At 37.6% G+C, this 24,933-nt stretch overlaps 1 protein-coding gene across 1 annotated transcript in view; it reads right to left on the reverse strand.

Annotated features, from left to right (window-relative positions):
* Window positions 1-24,933, reverse strand: part of SYT9 (synaptotagmin 9) — an 86,244-nt gene that overhangs the window by 312 nt on the left and 60,999 nt on the right. The window contains exons 4-6 of the mRNA XM_070957496.1: window positions 4,131-4,251; window positions 2,270-2,441; window positions 1,483-1,612 (exon numbers count right to left, since the gene is read on the reverse strand). Of these exons, the coding sequence (XP_070813597.1) occupies window positions 1,483-1,612; window positions 2,270-2,441; window positions 4,131-4,251 (423 nt within the window). The remainder of the gene's footprint in view (window positions 1-1,482; window positions 1,613-2,269; window positions 2,442-4,130; window positions 4,252-24,933) is intronic.

A 24,933-nucleotide genomic window follows, 5' to 3' on the forward strand; every position in this document is an offset into this window, starting at 1 on the left:
GCCTTAAATAAAGCACCATCCTTAAAACAAAAGCTTAAGTATATGAGAATGACAACCTGGTTGTCTATCCAAATTTAAGATTTTTTTTTTTAAAAAAGTATTCTTAGGTACAGTATATTATTTGGATTTTACCTTAACTTGGAAGAATTTTATTTTTTAAAAAGGTATAAAAAAGAGAGAAAATAACTGAGGAACAGATTTTTTTTTGTTTTGTTTTGTTTTTCGATTTCTATACCGCCCTTCTCCTTTCGGACTCAGGGCGGTGAATAGCCAAAGTAAAACATTTGTACACAAAAGTTAAAATAGATTTAAAATAATTAAATAAGTTTGGCCCATAATTTAAAACATTTCAATTTAAAACCAATTTCAAATTTTAAAAACCCACCATAAAATCAGGACAGCCCGGCTAACTGAAAGAAGTAGGTTTTAAGGGCCTGACGAAAAGTCTGGAGGTCTGGGATCACTCGTATCTCTGGGGGTAGATTGTTCCAGAGGGTAGGTGCCACCACAGAGAAGGCTCTCCCCCTGGGGGTCGCCAGCTGACATTGTCTGGCCGACGGCACCCTGAGGAGGCCCTCTCTATGGGAGCAAACTGGCCGGTGGGAGGAAATTGGTGGCAGATTTTATTTGCATTGCGCATCAATTTTGATATAAACTCAGGGATTCCAAAATGTTTTAATAGGATTTACATTAAGCAAATGGATTCTTTGTTCCAGTGCTAGTGAAATCTTGCCAAGGAAACTGCAGGGTCCAGGCAATCAGCATACATCAACACTGACTCAAAGCCATCAGTACCCCTTCACCCGCCACAGAAAAAAAAAGAAAGAAAAAGGAAAAAGAAACAAAGAAAAGAAAACAAGAAAGAAAGAAAAGGAAGTGGAAAGAAAGGAAAGAAAGAAAAGGAAAAAGAAAGAAAGAAAAGGAAGGAAGAAAGGGAAAGAAAGAAAAAAGAAAGGAAAAGAAAGAAAGAAAGGAAAGGAAGAAAGAAAGAAAGAAAGAGAAAAGAAGGAAAGAAAGAAAGAAAAGAGAAAAAGAAGGAAAAGAAAGAAAGGAAAGAAAGAAAGAAAAGAGAAAAGAAAGGAAAAGAAAGGAAGAAAGAAAGGAAGGAAAAAAGAAAGGAAGGAAGGAAGGAAGGAAGGAAAGAAAGAAGAAAAAAGAAAAGGAAGAAAGGAAGGAAGAAAGAAAAAAGAAAGGAAAAGAAAGGAAAAGAAAGGAAGGAAGGAAAAAAGAAAGAAGGAAGGAAAGAAAGAAATAAAAGAGAAAAGAAAAAAGAAAAAAGAAAGGAAAGAAAGAAAGAAAAGAGTAAGGAAAGAAAGGAAAAGAAAGGAAAGAAAGGAAAAGAAAGGAAGGAAGGAAGGAAAGAAAAGAAAGAAGGAAGAAAGAAAGGAAGGAAAGAAAGAAAAGAAAGAAGGAAAAGAAAGAAAGAAAGAATTAAATTTTTAAGCAAAAACCCACCTTCCTGTAAAAGCTCGTTTGTCTTACCTCCACAAGCGGATACCAGCGTGCAATGGGTTTTCGAGGGTAGGAGAGCATTTCATTCCAATGGTCTCGCCCAAGACTTTCTGCTTCGTTGCCTACTTGACAGACTCCAATTACTTCATTGTGACCTACACTGTGAAAATGTTCAATAATATTTATTTCTTAAAATTATGCATTCAGGAACTAGGCAGTCCAAATGATCTAATAGCTGAAGCAGATGGGTTCTTAAATATATCTTTGCAGTTCATGGTAATGAGATCATAGTAGGGGAACAGTATAAATATAATCTTTTTCTTTCCTGCAACAGCCCCAATGAAAATCACTTCTCCAAAGTTAGCATTTGTTCTGCAAAGTATAAGCCTACCAAAGACACCAGTAGAGGATTTTTTCCCCCTGTTAGGAGAAATGTCCTTTCTTTGCCTGTTTCTATTAATGTTCACTTTGAAATTAATGTTCAATTTTTAAAAACCCACCTTTTACACCTAAAGCTGCTTGTGCAGTTTGCAGCTCAGAAATTTAGTTCTTACAAATGAACCATGTGTTTCTAGTCTTCTATTGGCCAGTTAGTTGATTGGAAAAGTTAATCGGAGTAATATCTGATTAATATTTGGAAAAAAAAAATGTTTACCTCAGACTGAGAAGTTAAGAAAAAGCAAAGAAGGAAGCTATTACGTGTTAACTTTATTTTCACTAAAAACCATTTTAGCAGGAATTCATAATACCACCTTTGTCGCTAAACATCCTAATTTAGATCCACTCATCATTTTTCATAGCTGTCCAGATATCTCACCGGTCATAATCCATAACGGCTATAGACAAGTGAATCTGATCAATGCTTTCTGGAGGGACATCAAAGACTATGGCTTCATTGTAAACAGGATTGAGGGTGTTTCGCTTGATAGAAGTCTTCCTTTTCTTTAATCGTCTCCCTTCACACATTAGTGACACCTTCACATATGGATCTGCGTAACAGATATAACAATCGCAGCCTTTTATTTTGCTTTATTTTAAAGTTGGACCAATCTATTCACATGACTTAGCTGCCCTGTCTTTATAATCTTCTCACTGTAATATCAACAACAACAACAAAAAGATTTGATTCATTACCTTGCAAATTCTTTTAGAATTTGTTTCTTGGGGTAAAACGAATAGCATTTTTACATTACATTGAGGACAAACCCGCATCATTAAATCACAACTTCTAACTTTTTGTATGTGTGTGTGTGTGTGTGTGTGTGTGTCTGTGTGTGTAAATGTAGAGGTAGAGGAATTTGCAGTGAAGTTTGCCATAAGCAAACATGCAATAAAAATATGCCAGAATTCAAAAATATTTGGCTGTTCTGTTCAGGGTGGATTTGATTTAAATCGAGTTGATTTAAATCACAATTTAAATCATGATTTAAATCACTAGTAAAAAAGCTTGATTTAAATCAACTCGATTTAAATCATAATTTTTAAAGAGCAACTGTCATCTCTGCTACTCCTTTGACCCACTGTTGACTCACCGATAGTCCCAGCGTTACAGAATATACAGCCTCATGCTACATAACTAAACTCCATTTCATGCTGAATAAACTAAATTATTTATGTATCTTAAATAGAAAACTATCTTACGATAGATTTTTACCCCAAAAGTTTTTTATTAAAATAAATTCGATTTAAATCAAAAAAATCCAATTTAAATAAAAAAAATCTGATTTTTTTGATTTTTTTTAAAAAAAATCATTGATTTTTATCCACCCTGGTTCTGTTTATAGCTATGTATTTTTAGTAGGCAGGCCTATTTTAGAAGTATTGTAATCCAGGAGGATAACTGACTTTTTCCACTCTCCCTTGTCATCATGCTGCCCAGGGAACATTAGTCGGTTAGCTTGGACCACCCTTGTGTTCATGAGATCCAAATGAATAGTGACTCTGTTACTGGGCTGGGCTCCAACATTAATGTGCCTACAAATATACACAGTCCATCCCCTGTTTAACAGAGCTTTTACAAAATGTCTAAACTAAATTACTTCTCTCTTATTAGAAGGATTAATCCATTCCAAACCCACAAACAGCCTAAGGCAGATAGTTCTGCATTTTCATTAGCAATATCACCAGAAATTGTTTAGAAGAAGTTACTGCTACTATTAGGGTAGAATTCATTTTTTTAAATCTCTCCTCCTCCCCCCCCCCCAAATAATTGAATTTAGTACCAAAGGCAAATATGATATAGTAATCAAATTTTTGGACAGGACCACTCTCCTCTTTGGGTTTCTTTAGCCAATAACTGTCACATCTCAAAGGGGAATAGGAAAAAATATTAAGGCAAAACAGAAACACAGCAAATCCAGAGGGTGAGAGAGTTAACATGTTGGAATTGACATTTTTCAGACTCACTCAGGTTTCAAGGACTGAAAATAAACTGCAGTTCTCCTGTACCCCAATTGAAGAGAAACCCCCCCCCCTAAAAAGTTCACTATCTCATTTTATTTATCAGTCTTTTTATACAACTAACTTCTAAGCAATTTAAGATTAGGAAGGTACACATTTATCCCCGCCACACACATGCCAATAATATTTTTGTTATTTATAATATTTAATTTATATAGTTGCCTATCTCTCACACACGTACAAATATAACCTTAGGCCACTGTGAAAGATACTCCTACCTGATGCTCCTGTTATGTCCATTGCTTTTAAATTTCTTGCTTTTATTATAGTTATGGTTAGTCTGCCAGCTGTTGGAAGATAGCAAAGCGAAAACATCAACTCGCCAAGATCCACTTTGTCCTACAGAGCAATAGAATACATAATATGTATTACATATGGAACAATATTATAAAGGTCTTTCAGCATCTGTGGAAGTATCACTAATAGACTGATACATCTCTTATTCCTAGCAGTCCCGTATTCATCAGGCTTTCAACTAGTTTGCTGTTTCCAGAACAAAAGGGAAATTCTGAGTGAAGTTTTCTGAATAAGATTGCCATGTGGAAAGAGTGCATCTGTGAATCTCGGCTGGTTTTTTTTTTTTTTTTTATAAAAGGGGGGGACATAATTCTCCCCATTCCCAGACCTACAAAGTACCAGATTTATCATTTATTCCTATGTTCTTCTTATAGCTTCTTTTATCACCTAGTTCCTATCTTCTTGCTGGCAGAGTGAAAAACCAAGCATAGGAACAAGTAAATCCCTAAGCAGAATTGCCCCATTGGAACCAATTATGGCTGTTAAGAAGGAAAAGTTGGAAACTTACTGTTTCCTTTGGACTATGGATACCCACAGCACAATGTATCAATTGATTTAGTTAAACGATTTAGAGACTACTTGACTCCTAATAACTTTGGGCACTTTACAGCTAAAATACAACCAGCTCTTCAATAGCTTCCTGAATATCATCAGGGTGGAAGCTATCTCTATCAGATTTTCTAGTTATTCAAATATCTGTTTTATGTCAACAAAAGTTTTTCTCCTCAAATATGCAACTTTTCCTATTATAAATCTTTTGCATGAGAACCATCGTAAAAATCCAGGAAGGAATGTGTTTTGTTCTATGGATTTAAGCAAATTAGATTTCTTAAACATGCAGACTGAATATACAGTAGTCTTGTCCCTGTTGCCTTCAGAGTGTATTAGAGAAGCTAGAAAGATGTTGAAAACATACAAGTTGATCTTGACAAACTCAGAAGAGTTGATTTGAGGTGTAAATGGATCCCCAGAAAACTCCCAAACATTACGGAAATTTATATTTAAGGTATTTCACATTCATTTTCAAAGGGCAGATATTTTTATGAGGCTTATCTGCAGGAGAAAGAACTTTTTCCAATAAGCTAAAGAAGCAAAATGTGTTCAAAGAATAAGAAGCAAAACGTCTTTAAAGAAAAACCAAAAGCATTTTTGGGACATTTGGCTTTCATGTATACCATATCTGCAAGTTGTCTTTCTTAACAGAAACAATTATATGGCTTTGAACTATATTCCAATGGAATAAATAAGTAAATATTTTAATAATTATTTATGCTACAGGGAATCATTTGTTAATGTAACCCAATTGGGCTGAATTGACTGCTATGATAACGGAAAAGAAATCCTGATCAGCAAATAGCAAGACAGGTTTTTGCTGAATTTGCCCAATTTTTTTAGTTAGATTGCCTAGTTAGTACTTGTGAACAAGTATAGGAGCCTGTTTGGTAGCAATCCTATATTTAGGTTTACAATCCCTGTCTCCATTTGCATTGCTTGGTATCCCTAAGAAAATATGCCAAAGAAAAGACTATTATATACAGTATAGAGGGATTCAAAATTAAAGACAGTTATCTACTTCTAGATAAACGAAGCCCAGGAATTAAATCAATATTTGTATCTCCAGTTAAGACTTTCAAGGATATAGAATTGGTTGTAACTTATGGAGGCTCAGTTTGGATTCTGATGTACAATTTAACACTTGCCACAGGTAATATTGTCAGCTCAGAAAGGACGTAACTTAATAACAGTCAAAAGTCAGATTGACAAAACAAAACTCTTTATAATAGAATCCTTAACATATTCCTTTGGCTTGTCAGCACCTCGGGCATCTATTATTAGTAATGGAAGACTTCACCAGGACAAAAACAGAATTCTTTCATGAAAAATATTAGTGAATTAGATAAAGCAGACAAATTTACTGAATAAATGTTATATTACTGAAAAGTACTTTACTGCACAAACTCGCCAGAATTCATCTCTTTAGTTTGAAAACAAAAATGTAAAAAACAACTATTTAATATTACAATTCATGATTGATAATAAAACATTTTTACCCCTCTCTCATTATCAATTAGACCATATGGGCTTCATTAGGAAGTTTGATGCCCAAATTCCTACAAATCATGAATTATGATAAATTCCTAGTTTTCATGCTCTGCATTTTAAAAAATGCCTATTTTATCCCCCTTTTCTATCATGCCAGAAATTGATAAGAGTAAGGAGCAGACAAAACTGGGTACCAAAGAACATAAAGAGGAGACTGTTCCTCCTTAGCAATCATGGAACTACTGTGGGAATAGGGAAGGAAAAAAAAAAAGAATTGTTCAGAATCCAAGTGCTTTGTCCATCTGGCCAGAAAGTCTGAAAATGATACCCACCATTATATTAGGCAAGATGAATGACTGAGATCAACTCTTGATTTAGGCTACTTGGGCGAATGCTTGCATAATCCTATTAATAACACAAGAGATACATTAGTTAAAACTGCCAACCGCTTGTCCTAAATGTAACTCTAAAATGTCTGGTTGCTTTAAAATCATCCAGTTGTTCAGCCACTTTGGCAGTACCCTTTGTTTAGAGGGAATAAATATTTAAGTTCCTACAGTGCCCCAGACAGCAAATTGCTTTTGAAGTCTTCATTCATTAATGATCTTTCCAACCAGCCTATTCCTATTCGCTCTATTTGTAAAGTTTTAAGTCTTGTTAAAAATGAAAATGGACACATACAGAAGTGTCAACATAGAAATGGAATATGTGATTTAAAACAATAAAACATATCTAACAAAAAAAAAAAAGAAATGTTTGCGCCATTTTGAGACTGTATGTGAATACACTCTTTTATACCCTGTTTCCCTGAAAATAAGACATCCCCTGATAATAAGCCCAATTGGGCTTTTGAGCGCATGCCCTAAAATAACCCCCCCTGAAAATAAGCCCTCCCTGAAAATATTTAAATTCATGCACAGCTGGTCCCCACCAATTCCTCTGGTTTCCTCCACGCACCCCAAAGTAATAAGATCTCTCCGAAAATAAGGCCAAACACTTATTTTGGGGTTCAAAAAACTATAAGACAGGGTCTTATTTTCAGGGAAACATGGTATACCTTGACTCCCTGTAATGCTGCAGTTCTTTGTGTTGTTCAAACATAAATGAGCTTAGAAATAGAATTATCTTGTAATAGGTTTTTTGAATAAAATTAGGAACCACAGCTATAGTAGATAACAAGTATATATATTCGCATATAGTTTCAAACTGGCAGAACTGTCATCCTTAAACAGGTAGTTCTCAGCTTACAACCATTTGCTTAGTGACCTTTCAAAGCTACAACAGTATTCAAAAATGGAACTTCTGACTGTTTTTCACACTTATGACCTTTGCAGCATCCTTGTGGTCGTGTGATCAAAATTCAGATACTTGGCAACTGGCATGTATATGATCATCGTTGTGGTGTCTTGAGGTCACGCAATCACCATTTGCAACCTTCTGGCAAGCAAAATCAAAGAGGAAGCCTGTTTTACTTAACAACCTTGTTACTAATTTAATAACTGCAGCGATTCACTTAACAACTATGGCAAGAGAGGTCATAAAATGGAGCAAAACTCACTTAAACATTTCATTTAGCAACATAAATTTTGGGCTCCATTGTGGTCATAAGGTAAGGACCACCGGTACCTCACTGATTTAAGGTCACCCAAATAATCTATGCTGTTGCTCCAACTGGTTGTTTTATATATGCCTGGGGAATTCTGGGAATTGAAGTCCATGCACCTTAAAGTTGCCAAAGTTGAGAAGCATGGGTCTACACTAGTTTAGGATTTTCCATTCCTGTTTTATTTAGAGTTTGGTGCAAGTAAATAAATCAGTTATGTTTTCATTAACAAATAGTGATTAAAACAATATGAAACATTACTGGACTTTTTGTGAGAAACTGAAATTAAAAGTTGATCTGGGCTTTGATGATTAAATAAGGGATTATGGAAATAATGTAGACAAATGTTAGTCTTAGAGTAAGAGTTTGATATATTTTCGTATTTATATCTATACCAAAGAAAGTTGGAAGTCATTCTTTTTCAGTTTTCCTTCTTGTCCTCTTTCTTTCTTACACTTTCACTCTTTTTTTTCTGAACCTTTTCTTTTTTTCAAATCTGTTTTTTTATTTGTTTATCCCTTAGCTTTGTATTTTATTTTTTTTTGATGTATGAAGGATCAAATACTCAGCCATTATAATTCTACATTCCTTATTTACAGAAATCATAGCAAAATTTAGAATGAAATCCAGTGGGAGCCATCTCATATAAGGCAGGTTCTGAATCCCTCTAACCAAAAAGTGTTTATAGATAGAAGAGAATATTTGTAGCTCAGGGCTGAACTGTGGGTTCCTTGGTGTTCTCTGAGCTTGATGGTTTTCTTGCAGATGTTTCATTACCAAACTAGGTAACGTCATCAGTACTAGAAGGGAGTGGAGTTTGCTCTTATTTTCATATATTAGTGGTTTACCCTGTCAGTGTTGATCAGTTGCTTCACAAAAAGTGTTTTGATTGGTGCTGGGTCTCTACAGCCTCAGGTAGAGAAGGCTGCACCTTTCCCTCAAATGTTCTTTAAAATACAGAGTTTCCGAGCATTCCTTTATTTTATTTTTTTTTTATTTTTTTTATTTTATTTTTATTTTATTTTATTTTATTATTTTATTTTATTTTATTTTATTTTATTTTATTTTATTTTATTTTATTTTATTTTATTTTATTTTATTATTTTATTTTATTTTATTTTATTATTTTATTTTATTTTATTTTATTTTATTTTATTTTATTTTATTTTATTTTATTTTATTATTTTATTTTATTTTATTTTATTTTATTTTATTATTTTATTTTATTTTATTTTATTTTATTTTATTTTATTTTATTTTATTATTTTATTTTATTCAATTTGTATACCACCCTTCTCCTAGTGGACTCAGGACGGTGCACAGCCAGAACTAAAATACATACCAATACAAAATTTAAAATTTTTAAAAGAATTACATGACTTTGGCCCAAAATTTAAAGCATTCAAACTAAAACCCGTTGACAATTTAAAAACCAAAAATGGGGAGGGGGGTTTCACACCAGCCCTGCTTGATGGAAAAGTTTTTAGGGCACAGCGAAATTCCCGGAGATCCGATATCCTTCGTATCTCCGGGGGCAAATCGTTCCAGAGGGCAGGAGCTCCCTTTAGGAACCTCCAACATGCAAACTGTGGTTACGCATCCTAAAATGAATCCTCTTTACCTGGAGCTTCAAAATTTGTTGTTTGCTGGGGAGGCATATAGCTAAAAGTTAGTCTACATTTAGTGTACATCTGACTTTGGGGATATTTCTTCATAACCAAACAAAAGCCTTGGTAGTACAGTGGTCTAAGGCACCCTGTTATTAAGCTGGTTATTAAGACTAGCTGCCTGCAATTACTGCAGGTTCGAATCTCGCCAAGGCTCAAGGTTGACTCAGCCTTCCATCCTTTCTAAGGTAGGTAAATTGAGGACCCAGTTGTGGGGGCAATAAGCTGACTTTATATAAATATACAAAAGGATGAAGGCTATTGCTGAGCACATTGTAAGCCACCCTGAGTCTCCAGAGAAGGGCGGCATATAAATCAAATAATTTTTTTTTTTTAAAAAAGCATGTTTTCTGTTCAGTTTACATCCCTTGCTCGCTGGATCTGGGTGTCACAAAGCAAAGCCCACATCTTGTAATTAACCCCCGCACCCCATTTTGGTTGGCAGAGTGCTGCAGGAGGCTGAGTGCTGTCATGCCCCCTGGCCACGCCCACACCCACCCTGGCCAAACCCAGCCAGCCAGTCATTAGGGCAGAGAACTGGTTCCTAAGTTATATGAATCCCATCACTGGCAGAAACTATAGTTTTTGCTCTGACTGCCATTAACCTTTGCTCTGAACTAAATAACAAGTTTTGTGCTATTTTGGCTCCCTACTCATTGTACCAATTGAAGCAGCAGTCCCCCAACCTTTCTTAATTCACGGAGTGGCAACAGTAGTGGTGTCAGCGGCAGATGGGGGGAGAGAGGATGGCTTTGCTTGCATGCAACCTAGTTCCTAAGCTTGTGCAAATGAAGCTTCGCATGCTCATCCACTGCTTGCACTGATTCCCAACGGGCTACGGACCAGTAGCGATCCATGGCCCGGAGGTTGGAGACCCCTGGACTAAAGAACCAATTTCTAATCCCATCAAGAGGGACAGAAGTGAAAACACTTTGATAGCATGATGATGACAGAGACAGTAGCAGCAACAGGTCTTCCCATGCTGCACTGTGCACAACGTTTAATGCAGACTGATGTATCATTAGGCTTACATAAGGCATGCTCCAATGATCAGTGTTCAAATCTCATCAAAGGAACAGCTCTGCAGAGCTCAAGAAGTGAGATAACTTTTTAAAAAATACTGTAATGACAGGTCAATTTGGCTAAAGAACAGACAGACTGGGATTATGTTTTGTTTTGAAAGGATGCCCTAATCAAATGCCATACCACAGACCTGCAGATTTCTGAAATCTCTGATTTCTGTGGTAAAAAATACTGGGCTCTTTCAGGAATTATACAGATGGGCCACCATTCTAGTTTAAAGCCATTTGTTGATAGGGAACACCATGAAATAAACGGGCTACTCATCAATATAGCGCTTTGCCTCCTGCCTACTTAATCGACTGAAATTTAAATATGGAAAAAAAAAACATTCAGACTTTAAATATAGAAAAAAGCAAAGCACTACAATTAAAACCAAATGTATCCACCATCTTTTGGAATAAGCTGTCTTGAGACGTTAATGAGCTTAATTTGTTTTACCCGCAGTATTTGTCTTTTTAAAAGAACATATTTTTAACCACAAGCAATGGGTTTGGGTTAATATTATATTTGTTGGGTGAATTTAATATGAATTGTAACGCTAAAAATAAAATATCAACATAAAAGAGGAAAACTAAAATCTTAATAGAAGCACACAATAAATCAACACATTCTCAATCAGAATAGAACTGGAAGGGACCTTGGAGGTCTTCTAGTTCAACCCCCTTCTCAAGCAGGCAATCCTATACCATTTCAGACAAGTGACCGTCCAGTCCCTTTTTAAAAACCTCCAGTGATGAAGCACCTACAACTTCTGAAGGCAAAGCTGTTCCACTGGTTAATGGTCCTCACTGTTAGGAAGTTTCTCCTTAATTCCAGGTTGCTTCTCTGCTTGATTAGTTTCCACCCATTGTTTCTTATCCTGCCCTCTGGTGCTTTGGAAAATAAAATAATATATTAAACTGCCTATCTCAAAATATACATACTGTACTGCAGAGACTGAATTGTGGTCTTAATGCCTTGCTATCACTGGAGGCCCGAGGATGAAGCAGTTTGATTGTATGAAACAGGCTTTCTGTTGATATGATTTTAGAAAATCCATGTATAGTACTCAAAGGTTTAAAAAGAGAGCAATCAACTGCATGGACCTTTACTGAAGGTCATTACTGAAAAATGACTGAAAAAAATACATTACTGAAAAAATAAAAAGCCTCCGATTCCAATTAATCAAAGTTTAGTGGATTGTTTGAATGCTTAAAATAGGAATAGCCTTACCTTTTGTTTACTTCAGAGGCACAACTTTAAGGGTGATGAGTTAAAATTGGCTTGTTTCAATGTTGCGATTAGCCACCCCTGGGTTTGAATGATATAACCTACTGCTAATCAAGAGAAAAGTGCACTCCTAAACCCTCATTATTGCAGTCAGGTTGTAGGAGAAGTAAGTTTACCATTCTTTTCATCTTAGTATTGCCAAACTGTACTACAGTATTCTATGTAAGCCAATTTAGGAAATCAAACTAGGTAATCAATTAATCTAAGTAGATCTAGGAGAAAGGGGTGTCAAACTCACATCGTCACATGATGTATCGGGACTTTCCCCCCCTTCGCTAAACTGGGCATGGCCAGCATGTGACGCACCCGGCCGATAGGCCGGGAGTTTGACAACCCTGATCTAGGAAATCTGTAGAAACCCCCTATTTCTTAGATTAAGGAGGAAAGTCACAATTCATTCGTAATAAGGAAGAACTATTGTTATTTCTACTCTCACAAGCAGTAGAATCCAAGAGACCTTATCTGCCTTCAAAGCAGTGGTGGGTTGCTCCCAGTTCTGTTCGGTTCTTGCAAAATGGTAGTAAAAACGGCAGGAGGCTTCGCCCACCTGCACGGACATAATAATGGACGATCTGCGCATGTGCTCCCGTTGCGAACTGGTAGTAAAGGTAAGTAGAATCCACCCCTGCTTCCAAGCTATACTGGGCCAAATCTGGTTAGTATTTGGGTGACAGACTGCCACAGACTACAAAAGCTACAACTGTAAAAACACTAAGACAAGATAACAATTTCAGTATTGTTGTTGAAAAACTAGAATGAAATGCCTACCAGGAATCAAGCTTGTCCTGAAAGAGATTTTCATTTACCCTTTTCCAGTCTGATTTCTAAGGTTTTTTTACAACAAATAAAACAGGAGGATCAAAGTTTAGGCCATATGAGTATAACTATGGGATATAACTTTTGTAAAGTTTCTACCTTTCTTGCAACTCTTCTAAGAGAAAGGAGTTCTGACAGAACTATAATCCTAAAGGGACTCCATGGGCAGGGATTGCCAAAGATAAATGAGGTACTGAGGAAACTACTGTTAATCCCCAAATGAATGGACTGCTGGAAATCTTAAACTTCTGGCTAGATGTCCTTGCTCTTTTATCTGAAGTCTCTTACTTATATTATCTCACCCAAATTAAATCCCCTTGGGTCAGTCTCTAAAGTAAAAGCAAGGTCTTGTAGATTTAAATGCAACAATCTGAAAATTACAAGTATCCTATAAAGTGGCATTACAAGAAGCACTTCCAGTTTACCAGTCAGGTGGGTGTTATGTTTCATCATTTTTTTCTTAAAAAAACCTGGGAAGTTTTATATCAAAATATATCTTATTCTTTATATTGTTTCTATCTTCCCTTAAAACAGGGGTGTCAAACTTGTGGCCCGCGGGCCGGATGCGTCACATGCTGGCTTCACACCCTCCTGGTTAGTGAAGGGGAAAAAAGTCCTAATACGTTACGTGACACTGCCGTGATGACACGAGTTTGACACCCCTGCCTTAAAACATTAATAGAATCCACAATGGACTGAGAATCAGTGTCCCTGCTAGATAATTGGCAGTCAAGCTGAAACTAAATCAAGTAAGAATAGCAAAGGGGGTGGGGAATCTTTTACTGAAACTTCCTCAAACCCGCAAATAAATTATCCAGACTTAATCCACATAGCAAAGGATAAGGTCTGTAAACACAAATATTGTTAATTAAATTAGGTCTCCCAGTGGAACTGCATGTTCACAAGAATAAAACCTACACACACGGCCCTCAAGTGTCACCCTAGAATCAGCATGTAGACACTTCCACACCCAGGACAAACTCCCCTATGTAACTTTGTCCCTGTACCCCCATTTCTCTTCAGCTGCCTCTAAAAGCAAACTTGCTTTTGGGAATAAATATTTCATCTTTTCCCACAGCTGTTTGGATCTCATTTTTATTTATTCTTGCACAACCCTGGCTCAAGTTGGAACCCCACATTATTCTTCTAACACACACACAATGTGCTTTTGAAATGAAGATTATTCAAACATTTTAAAAACATCATTCTAAGCAGTTGTTCCAAAGAGCTAATTTCCTCTAAATTAAATCCCCAAATACAAGGCACCTCATAGACCACCTACAAGTGTGCTTTTGCAGTTTACTAACTTCTTTGCAATTCCCAAAAGGAAAGCTAAAAGCCATGCTTATTTGTGGCTTAGCTAGTGTCTGTACTCTTTAACTATGTTATTAGTGTACTGCATGTAATTGTAGCCAATTATCGGTTATTCAGCAATTCGTGCTTCACAAGTCTGTGCCTTGGGATAATGTGAAAGCCAAACAAACACCCTCTTGATTCCATTCTTCCCACTCAGGATTCTTATTTTTGGTTAAGCAGGGTAGTTTCTGAAGTCTAAGAGCGGCAGCTAAGGATATTTTTTTTCCTATCGCTTTTCTTTGTCTTTCTTCTTTCCTGCTTAGTCGAGGCAGAGATAGTCACTCTTATGAAGGTCTGCAGCAGCAATTACTTGTGGTAAGATTTTGCAGTTAATACAAAAAGTACATGTGCAGTGCCCATTCCTGCATTTCCCAATAAATAATGTTTTAGACATCTGTACTTGCTTATGTCTGTTGTGGGGAAAAAAAGGAAAACAAATGTTTTGGGTAGAAAATGTTATGTAATTGACACTTATCTAACAGCATTTACAGAAGAGTCAAAATAGCTGATATTTAATATCAGCTATCAGCGCTACAAGCTTTGCCCCTTTGTACAGTATGTGCATTAACATTACACATACATTAAAAAGTGGCAGGCATTTCATTGTGATATGGTCTGCCACCTTGTTGACTGTGACACTCAGCTGTTCTACCAGGAACTTACTCCATCACCAACATTCTCAAAGTATCCAGTACCATTTGAAATGAACAAAACTCCCACAGAAAAACAAGGAAGGAATGCCAGAGATAAACAACAAGTAGGAGAGGAAATTGTCTGCCGCTTATCAAATAAACAATAGCTCTTGACTGCAAAATACCTGAGAGTAAATGAATCAAAATATTCAAAGAGATTCTTCCATAATGAACTTACAAATAAAGAGGACAGGAGTTCCTACTACAATTTTCAAGATTCTGTATTGTATCTCAAATCTTTGCATTAAAATATTTTATAAGAATCTGTATAATTGTAGCTTACTTGATCCTGTGCTGCTGTATGGTGCCAGATTGATTTCCATAACACTCTAAGGATAAGTTCCTCAGAGAAGGCAAAAATACCATTACATTGAGCAGGTAATGGGATTCATTTTGGGTCCACATCCTTTAATCTCCCTGCATTAGCAATGCTAACATGCTGGCACAGAAATCTTTTTCAGGTATTAAGGAGCTGCAGATGGAAGTAAGTAAAGCAGCTGAAGTGAACTGGCGTGGCCACTTTATTCTTAGGCCATCATCCCACTACAGACAGCATCTTGAAAATATCACTCAACCTACAATTCTTTGTTTTGCCAATAACTTCAGAATCTGCAGCACAGGGTAGCAAAAGACATACATTAGTTCTTAAGTTAGTTATTATGCCCAACAAACTAAAACACAAGCTAAAAACTTGTATGAATTGGAGCAGAATGAGGAAAATCCCATTATTTCTCATTAAATCTACCACAATTTGACAGCAAGCTGTTCTTTTCTAGACTGAAGTCATTTTCTCCACTCAGAAATTTTCTCCTACAAAAAATTTCTAATAAGAGTATGTCAAGAATATTGAGGAATGTATCCCTATCCCCCCATCCCATCATCCACCCACCTACCCACCCACCTACCTAACCTACCTACCTACCTACCTACCTACCTACCTACCTACCTACCTTTCTGTTTATATAGTTCTACAGAACAAACAAGAGTACAGTCCACATGGGCTTTACTGCTTAATTGAAACACTAACTAGGAAACTTTACTTAGAACAAAAAGACATAGAGTATATAACATAGATGCAAATTTATAAACACTGCCATCTACTGGTTGGCTATAGTTATTGCATAAAATACATAAACATGTATTTAACACCCCTACTCAACAACTACTCATGTTAGTCCCATTTCCGATCTCAGTTCTATAGATCTGTTTCTTGTGTTTCTTCTTGCTGTCTTGGCTATGCACAGAGATGGCAGTGCTGTTGCGGCTCCAGCCTTGGCTTTCTGAGGGGCTGACACTGGGGCTGCTGGGGCTCCAGCTCCAAGAAATCAATAACTTCTAACTTCTAGGAGTCTTTTCTGAAGAACAGGTGTCAGAATAGAAAAACAATGCTATCTAACCAGATTTCTCAAAAATGGGGCACTATCATGACCTCCTTGGACAGATCAACAGTGATTGAATTACAAAGCTGCTTTTGCCAATTATGATATTATTCTCTGTTCACCACAATGTGAAATCACAGCTGCCAGTTTTTAGCTGGTGTTGGCCTTCATACACATGTTTTTCCTGAGAACCTAGGACCATGATGGCGAACCAATGGCACGCGTGCCACGGGTGGCACATGGAGCCATATCTGCAGACACATGAGCCATTACCCTAGGTCAGCTCCAGCACTCATGCGCGTGCCAGCCAGATGATTTTTGGATGGCCCATGCTGCCCCTCCCCTCCCAGAAGTCTCTACATGGCCCATTTTGGATTCCAGGTAAGTACAGGGCTTGCACAAAGACTCTAGAAAGGCAAAAATGGGCCTCTCGGAAGTCCGGAAATGGGCCATTTCCAGCCTCCGGGGGGGCCGGGGAAGGCTGTTTTCACCCTTCCCTGGCCTCCAGTAAAGCCTCTGGAACCTGGGGAGGGCAAAAAAAATGGGCCTACCGGAAGTCTGGAAACGGGCCTTTCCTGGCCTCCAGAGGCTTCAGGGAGGCCTGCTAGGCCCAAAATGGGGCATGGGGGGGAGGGTCGTGTGCACATGCGCTGGGGGCGTGACACACGGGGGGGGCATTGCATTGTAGAAGTGGGCACGCAAGAATGCACGCTTTCGGCACCCGAGGGGAAAAAGGTTCGCCATCCTTGACCTAGCATGTCATAATGTATCGGTGTAGTATATACACAGATTCAAGTAGTATGACCTTTTGCAATTGACAGATGAAAATTTTGTCAATATGCAGATTTTCTACATACAGTCCAAAGTTTTTTTTGATATGGCCACCATAGCCAGTTTATGTCCTAATCCTTCAACTTTGATTTTCAGAGAGAGAGAGAGACAGAGAGGGAAAGAGGATGATTCCCCATAGCAGCATCCAAATTAACAGTAAATCAGATCATAATCAAGTATATCAAATTGCTTGGAGTCAATTTTTGTTTCAAGAATTGAGCTGAATGTCCACAGATGAACAATGAATATTTATGTAATCTCAGTCCAGAGAGTTGCAATGAAAACTAAGAATACTGCAGCTATGCTAAACAATCTATGTCTAATCACTATAATGCTATGAATATCACAGAATTGCATAATACACTTAAAATTGTTCCACAAAAGAGCACAGACCTAGGATCTAATTTAACACAGACCCAGACTGAACAGATCTAGGAATAGATCAAACAGGGAATTAGTTAAATTAGAATTTCCTGATATCATTGAATGTGTGTCTTCCTTACTGGAAAAGAAGCTGGAACCTGCTGTTTCTCTGCCTCATTTAAGAGGTTGAAAATGCAAAGAAAGAAGATAGTAATCACAAAAAATGACCAATAATGTATTAACATTGGAAAATGAGTTTTAAAGTTCATATCGATGAGGAAAGAGCTCAGAAGCATCTTGAGAAAAAAGAAAATAGACTTTGAATGTGTGAGAAAAAGCATTTACCAAGTGTGAATTATTCAAGGGTGAGGTAAAGACCATGTAAAGGTTTAGGCAAAGGTTCACTCTTCAAAAACAGAATCCCCAAATATAGAACTAGAATCTGTTCTCAGCAAAGACTTTATACAAAATTACAGATGAAGAAATTTTGTGCTGGGCTGGAAAAAGGAACATATGTGTTCCACATGTACAAATCACAGGCATCTGTGGGAGGGGCAGGTATTTGTGATGACACCACACAAATTACATGACTAACCTACTTTAGTTAGACATCACTATGGCATTTTCCACAATGCCATGATATATGGCATATTGATGCCATCATGGTTTGTTACAGATGCTACTACCACTTCATGTATGTATGTATGTATGTATGTATGTATGTATGTATGTATGTATGTATTTATGTATCAATCTAGCTAGTAAACTCTAAGTGGCAAACAAAATAAAAAAAATCTAATTCATGAAACCAAGAGGGAGAAAAATACTAGGCCCAATGAGGCCCAATAAACATCTTACTTCCCAGCAACTATATACGCCCTTGCCAGAGCTTCAGTAACTCAACACCTTGGCCACAAAGCTTATTAGAAGACCCAGATCTTCATGGCTTTCTAAAATGCTAGTAGAGTCAGTTGTTTTTGTATTTTTTGGGGAGAGGGTAGAGACTATTCCATAGATATGTTGTTGGTTTGAGCTCTGAGCTTGGTGATTTGGTTGCAAATGTTTCGTCCCCATTCGAGAAGACATCTTCAGTGTGCTTTGGATTGTGCTTCTCTGGGAGAGCACTGGCTTTTAAATACCTTTCTGAGTCGTGGTCTGATTTCGGGTTGATTGGCTGGCTGTAATTGCTGAGTAATAGTCCTTGGTTTTAAGTGCCATCTGTGTGATGTAAATTAGCACTGGTATTGTTGTTCGGATGTCTTCTGATGATGTCATGGTCTGGTTTCCGGTTGATTTGATTGGCTGCATGTGATGTGGTCCGATTTCTCGTGAGCTGTCGAGTTATAACTTTGTTTGCAGAGTGGCTGTTCATTGGTCTTTAAATGCTGCCTCCAGGATCGTGGTTGATGTTGTTCTTTCGTTGGTAGATTGGCTTGATGTCAATGTGTCTGTCTATTGATTTATTGGTAGAAAACCAGGCTTCCAGGAATTCCCTTTCTCTCCTTAGGTTCGCATGGGTTACAACTGTGATCCCGGTTAGAGCGAATCTGTGTCCTTTTGAGCCTTCGTGGATGGACATGAGGGATATAGGGTCATGTCTCTTGATGGCCAGGAAGTGTTTGTGCAACATTTACAACCAAATCGTTTAGCTAAGAGCTCAAACCAACAACATAACTACCAACCCGAGCTGCTAATATTCAAAGACAAATGCAAACTATTCCATACAGCAGGTACTGAGAGCGAGGGAGGGGTCTGTCACATTACATGAAAGTTGTAATAGTCTTGTAGATTATCTGCATTATGTGCATGAACTCTCTCTCTCCCCCTCCCTCGCTCTCTCTCTCACACATGCACAATGACTAGATTACCAGCCTCTTTGCAGCAATGTCTACAAGAAAACAACCAAGCTCAGAGAGCACAAAGGACTCACAGAATGTATGTGTGTATGTGATGGGTTGGAATAAGAGCTTATGTTGAATCAGTTTGTGCATTTGTTGTTATTATGGGATGATTACAGGCGTGAAATCCAACAGGTTCTGACAGGTTCTGGAGAACTGGCAGCGGAAATTTTAAGTAGTTCAGAGAACGGGCACATACCACCACTGGCTAGTCCCAGAGTGGGGTGGGAATGGAGATTTTGCAGTATCCTTCCCCTGGAGTGGGGTAGGAATGGAGATTTTGCAATATCCTTCCCCCGGAGTGGGGAGGGAATGGGGATTTTGCAATATCCTTCCCCTGGAGTGGGAGCCTTCATGGATGGTCATGAGAGATATAGGTGGAAATGGCGATTTTGCAGTATCCTTCCACTGGAGGGATGCAAAGTCATTCCATTTTTATTTGGAAGCTTCTGCTACTGTGTGCATTTACTCAAATTGGCTCTGATCAATTTACCATACAGTATAAGATCTAAGTAGCCTTATATCTCTTGCTCTTGGTATGTCTGAGTGACAAAGACTATAAAAAGTACAGCTTGACTCTAAAGAGCATCCCAGAAGAATTCATATTTCAAATACCTGGGGCTCAATGAAGCATATTTTAATAATTTTACTTTCTTGCATTATGTAAAGGTGTACATTGCCAGTTCACATTACCTTTCAAACTAGAAGGGAAAATCATTGCAACAATGATCACTTAAAGATCAGTAAACAGTCTGAGATGATGATAATGATGATGAGTTTACCATACAGAGATCATTTCCCTCTACCAACATTTATCACATATATTTGCAAAGGTTACAGAAACTATAAAATAAATCCTGCTGCAAGCTTTGTTCAAAGGCGGAATGTATATACTGTGAGTATTTCATATCACTTTTATATTTGAAAAAGCCACACCTCTTCCCACTCCTCCTTACAATTATTTAATTCTAGGTTAACAGGAACTCATAACTTATTTTTAAAAGTTGTCAATTTCTAAAAATTAAAAGAAACCAACTCTCAGTATCGAAAGGTGCTTAGAAATGAAAATGATCACACAATATAAAACAGTTTTTTTTTATAAAAAAAATGTTGACAGTGAACCAACAGAGGCGTTACAAAAAGTTATTCTTCCATGTCAAGTGTGAAGAACAATTATTTTTTCCTTTTCAGTGGTGAGGTTTCTTATTTACATCACTTGGTATGCAACACCTTTTAGTTGCACCTTATAACAAACCCAAGACCTTGCTTGACCTTCCAGATGTATTTCATTAAACAAGGCTAGAAGGAAGCAGATTTTTCCTTCTCCCTACTCTCATAGATGTTGTAGAAGGACAGCCATGTTAATCTATGGTGGCAAATAAATAAATAAATAAATCTAATTCTCATTATCCTTGTAAAGCATTTTCTACTTATTTTTCAGGTTGCAATGCAATTTCCCTTACACTGTACTCTCCAAATACAGTAAATGTCAGCAGCCATAATCCCAAACTAGCATGTTTAAAACCATATGAGCTGGAAATTTTAGACCAAAGCATTCAGATGTATCAAGTTAGAGAATTATATCCATCATATACAAAAGTGAAATAATACTGTTTAAACTAATAATAAAAGTAAATACTTTTTTTCAATTGATTCCTGCTGACAGAAATATTGAAGTTGTTCACCACCGCTTGCTAATATATTGTTTCATTTTATTGTCTAGAATTAGTTATTATTCCACTTTTATTGTCTAGTATTCCTGGTAAACTTACATCTAATAAAGCCCAACTTGGATTAATGCCTGACCCTAGACAAGCTCAGCTAGATCAGGGGTCTGCAAACTTAAACACTCAAAAGAGCCATTTGGACCCGTTTCCCACAGAAAACACCGGGAGCCACAAAACCCTTCCCATGCCTGACTATTTCTTGAGCGACCACAAAACTAGCATATGTAGTTGAATTAAATGTTCTGTTTTCTTCTGAAACTTTTCTTTTCTTGGATTTATCCATGGTTGGCCTATCGGGGTTGAAAAGCTCAATACATTGTGTGCCGGTGGGTCTCGCACATTAGCAGTTGCGATGCATATTTTGAGTGACAGGGAGCTGAGGCGTGAAAGAGCCACATGCGGCTCCAGAGCCACAGGTTGCTGACCCCTGAGCTAGATGCTGCCGTTTGCTGAGACTAACCTTTACATATTTTACTGACATATATAACTTGCTTATTAACAATTATACATCCCTTGCATATTGATAATGGGCAAACAACTATCCTGGAATGAACAGTTAGTTAAAGACACAATGTCTATCTTATCCTCTACTTCTGACATACAATTTTCAATTGCTGTCCTCAGTGCTACATGCTCTAAGTAACTCTTCATATAATTGTGCATCTTCAAAGATATTATATATTAACAACAAGCTAATTTATGCACAATAAATTACTTCTGTTCCCTTTTGGAGTCACACATAAATACTTATTTTATGGAAAGAAGTTATTATTGTTAACTAAATTTGTAAAGTGTTTAGCATTTTGAGTGTGTGTGTTTTCATTCTGATTTCAATTTCTTGTGATTCAAACTATACAGATCTATAACTAGTTCATAAGTAGACCATTAATTTGTAATATTGAATTTCAGGGTCCTTTTAGATAAGTGATAAACTTTTTGCCATCATGAGCCGGGGGGGGGGGGGAACGCGTGCATGTGCCCACACTCATAATTCTATGTGTCCTGCCCCCACGTATGTGCCCACAATCCCCCTGCTTCTCCTGCTCCTGGCACACGATGGCCCTGTAGGTCCCTTTTTCTCTCACCAGGCTCCAGATCCTTTCTAGGAGTCTGGGGAGAGTGAAAACAGCTTTCCTCAGCCCCCCCCCCCCCGAGGCCCTCCAGAGGCCAGAAACGGCTCACTTGCCAACTTCTGGTGGGACCAGAAGGCCCGTTTTTTGCTGTCCCCAGCCTCTAGAGCCTCTCTAGGAGACTGGGGAGGGCAAAAACAGCCTTCCATACCCCCTGGAGGCTCTCCAGGGGCCAGAAGCGGCCTGTTTACCAACTTTCGGTTGGTAATATATAAAATAAAGTAAACCTCCAGTCAGATTTTTTTAAAAAAAATCTTGGTTCAGGCCACTTTACATCATCAGTCCATCCAGGTGATCTTGATGTACATATCATCAAAAGCTTTCTATTCTGACACATGACACTTCTTTGCAGCCTTCTTCACTTATTGAGCTCCTTCCTGCCAAGTTTCACTGCAGTTGAAGGATAGCTTGTTCAGTAGCAACTACTTAGGGATGGTCAAAAATCTCCCTGCATATTCATTATTTGCTATTCAGGCCACTGGAATAAGGCAATATCTGTTTTCGGTTTATAGCAATAGCTAAATCTACACAAGTCTTTATCAAATGCATTTTCTGAAGCCCCCATCCAAAAGAAATCCAACCCCCCTCCCCAAAACAGTTTTCACAAACTGAATACCAAGAATTGGAATGGATTTTGTTTTTGTGAAATCCTTTCTTTCTTTCATTCTCTCTTTTCCTTCCTTCCTTCCTTCCTTCCTTCCTTCCTTCCTTCCTTCCTTCCTTCCTTCCTTCCTTCCCTTCCCTTCCCTTCCCTTCCCTTCCCTTCCCTTCCCTTCCCTTCCCTCCTTCCTTCCTTCCTTGGAATTGGAATTTGTCAAACAAAAATGAGAACAAGAGTAATAGAATAAAAATACAATGACAGGGACGATAGGCATGTTAGTGCACTTATGTACGCCCCCTCTACTGACCACTTAAGTATGAAGTATGGTGCACGGAAGTCAATTTGTAATTGAAACTTTCACAGTTTCAATTTGTAGCTGAGACAACTGAATCAGGTAGGGCATTTCATTCCAACTTCTTGAAAGCATTGCAATATCTTTCTGAATATCTCAATATCACACTGAAGGAATGGAGGAAAGCTTCACAAATAACTTATATTTCCTGAACTACTTATATGTCAACCCTTTAACATAGGCCAGGTCAGGAAATAAACCTCACAAATCTGACACGAACTGTATAGAAATATGCTATAATAGAATCTTGAAAGCCTGACTGAGTTCTCCCCTCCATATCTCTTATTATGAATTAGAAGGAAAGTTTGAAGAGTCTATTAATGTTTAAATAATGATCATCATTTATAAAATAGCATCTATTGTCAGAAAATCCAAGATAGTAAGCAAAGAACTTTATAGGGTTTTGCACTGGATTTTATTTATTTTATAACTTATATTTCTATGGCTCCAAAACCTGCTCCAAAACAAAAAGCAAAATAATTTTTAAAAATTGTCAGAAGAGCAAAATGGTGAATCTGCCTTCTTTGTCCCAACTCTGCGATTTTATACAAAGTGTCATGAAATCTAGGAGGAGTATTGGATTCAATGGCCATCATGTCACGAGTGAACCTTGCAATCAAACCAAATTTTGCCTCACCAATTACAGCATAAACAGGGGTTGAGAGACAACCTTAGGTTAACCATAAACTTCTAAGTACTTATGGAAAAAGACCAATGAGTTAATACCTTCTCCTTCCACTTCCCTTTCCAACAACCATCTTTATAACACATCTAACATTCCTTTCAAATACTCCTGCTCCAGTGGTGGGTTTCAACACTTTTTTACTACCGGTTCTATGGGTGTGGCTTGATGGATGTGGCGTGGCTTGGTGGGTGTGGCAGGGGAAGGATACTGTAAATCTCCATTCCTTCCCCACTCCAGCAGAAGGTTACTACAAAATCCCTATTTCTTCCCAATCAGCTGGGACTCGGGAGGCAGAGAATAGATAAGGTTGGGGCCAGTCAGAATTTTTACTACCGGTTCTCCGAACTACTCAAAATTTCCTCTACCAGTTCTCTGGAACTGGTCAGAACCTGCTGAAACCCACCTCTGCGCTGCTCACTGTACACAAAACCTCCCTCATCTAGCTGTACAGAATTTGTAAACAATGCTCCACACCACAGAGACAGCTGTTGTTATAAAGTGAATTATATCTTCACATATACAACAAAGTTTTTTGAAAATAACATTTTAAAAGAGTGTAGACTGTAGAGTGATTAATACTGCATCGCTTTCAATGAAATTTGGCAAACTTTGTTCCTAAATACAGTTTCTATATACAGTTAAGTAAACCTATTATTTCAAGAAAGGAACATAGCCAAACTATGGGAGATGAGTAAAACACTCTTCATAATCTTACTCTTACTGTAGCTAGGGATAATGTTAATACTGCTGAGATATTGAGTCTGATTAAATTATCTTCAGAATTATCAGGAATAAATTGGGCCCTTCTCAGATCTCTAGTTCAGACCTCATGAGTGATCAGGTGATCTCCACAGACTTCTAATATTTAGGAGGAGAGTTCAGAAATACAGGTAGTCCTCAACTTTACAACAATTCATTTAGTGACTGTTTGAACTTACAATAGCATGGGAAAGAGTGATTTATGACCGTTTTTCACACTTACAACCACTGCAGCATCCTAATGGTGACGTGATCAAAATCCAGATGTTTGGCAACTGACTTATATTTATGATGGTTGCAGTGTCCTGGGGCCACGTGATCACCTTTTGGGACCTTCTGAGAAGCAAAGTCAATGGGAAGTCAGATTCACTTAACAACTGTATTACTAAGTCAACAACTGCAGTGATTCACATAAGAACTGTGACAAGAAAGGTCGCAAAATGGGGCAAATTTCATTTAACCACTGTCTT

This window comes from Pituophis catenifer, unplaced genomic scaffold (genome assembly GCF_029215685.1).
Source record: "Pituophis catenifer annectens isolate HBS135680 unplaced genomic scaffold, rPitCat1.0.hap2 SCAF_1, whole genome shotgun sequence".
In the NCBI taxonomy this organism is placed as follows: domain Eukaryota; kingdom Metazoa; phylum Chordata; class Lepidosauria; order Squamata; family Colubridae; genus Pituophis; species Pituophis catenifer.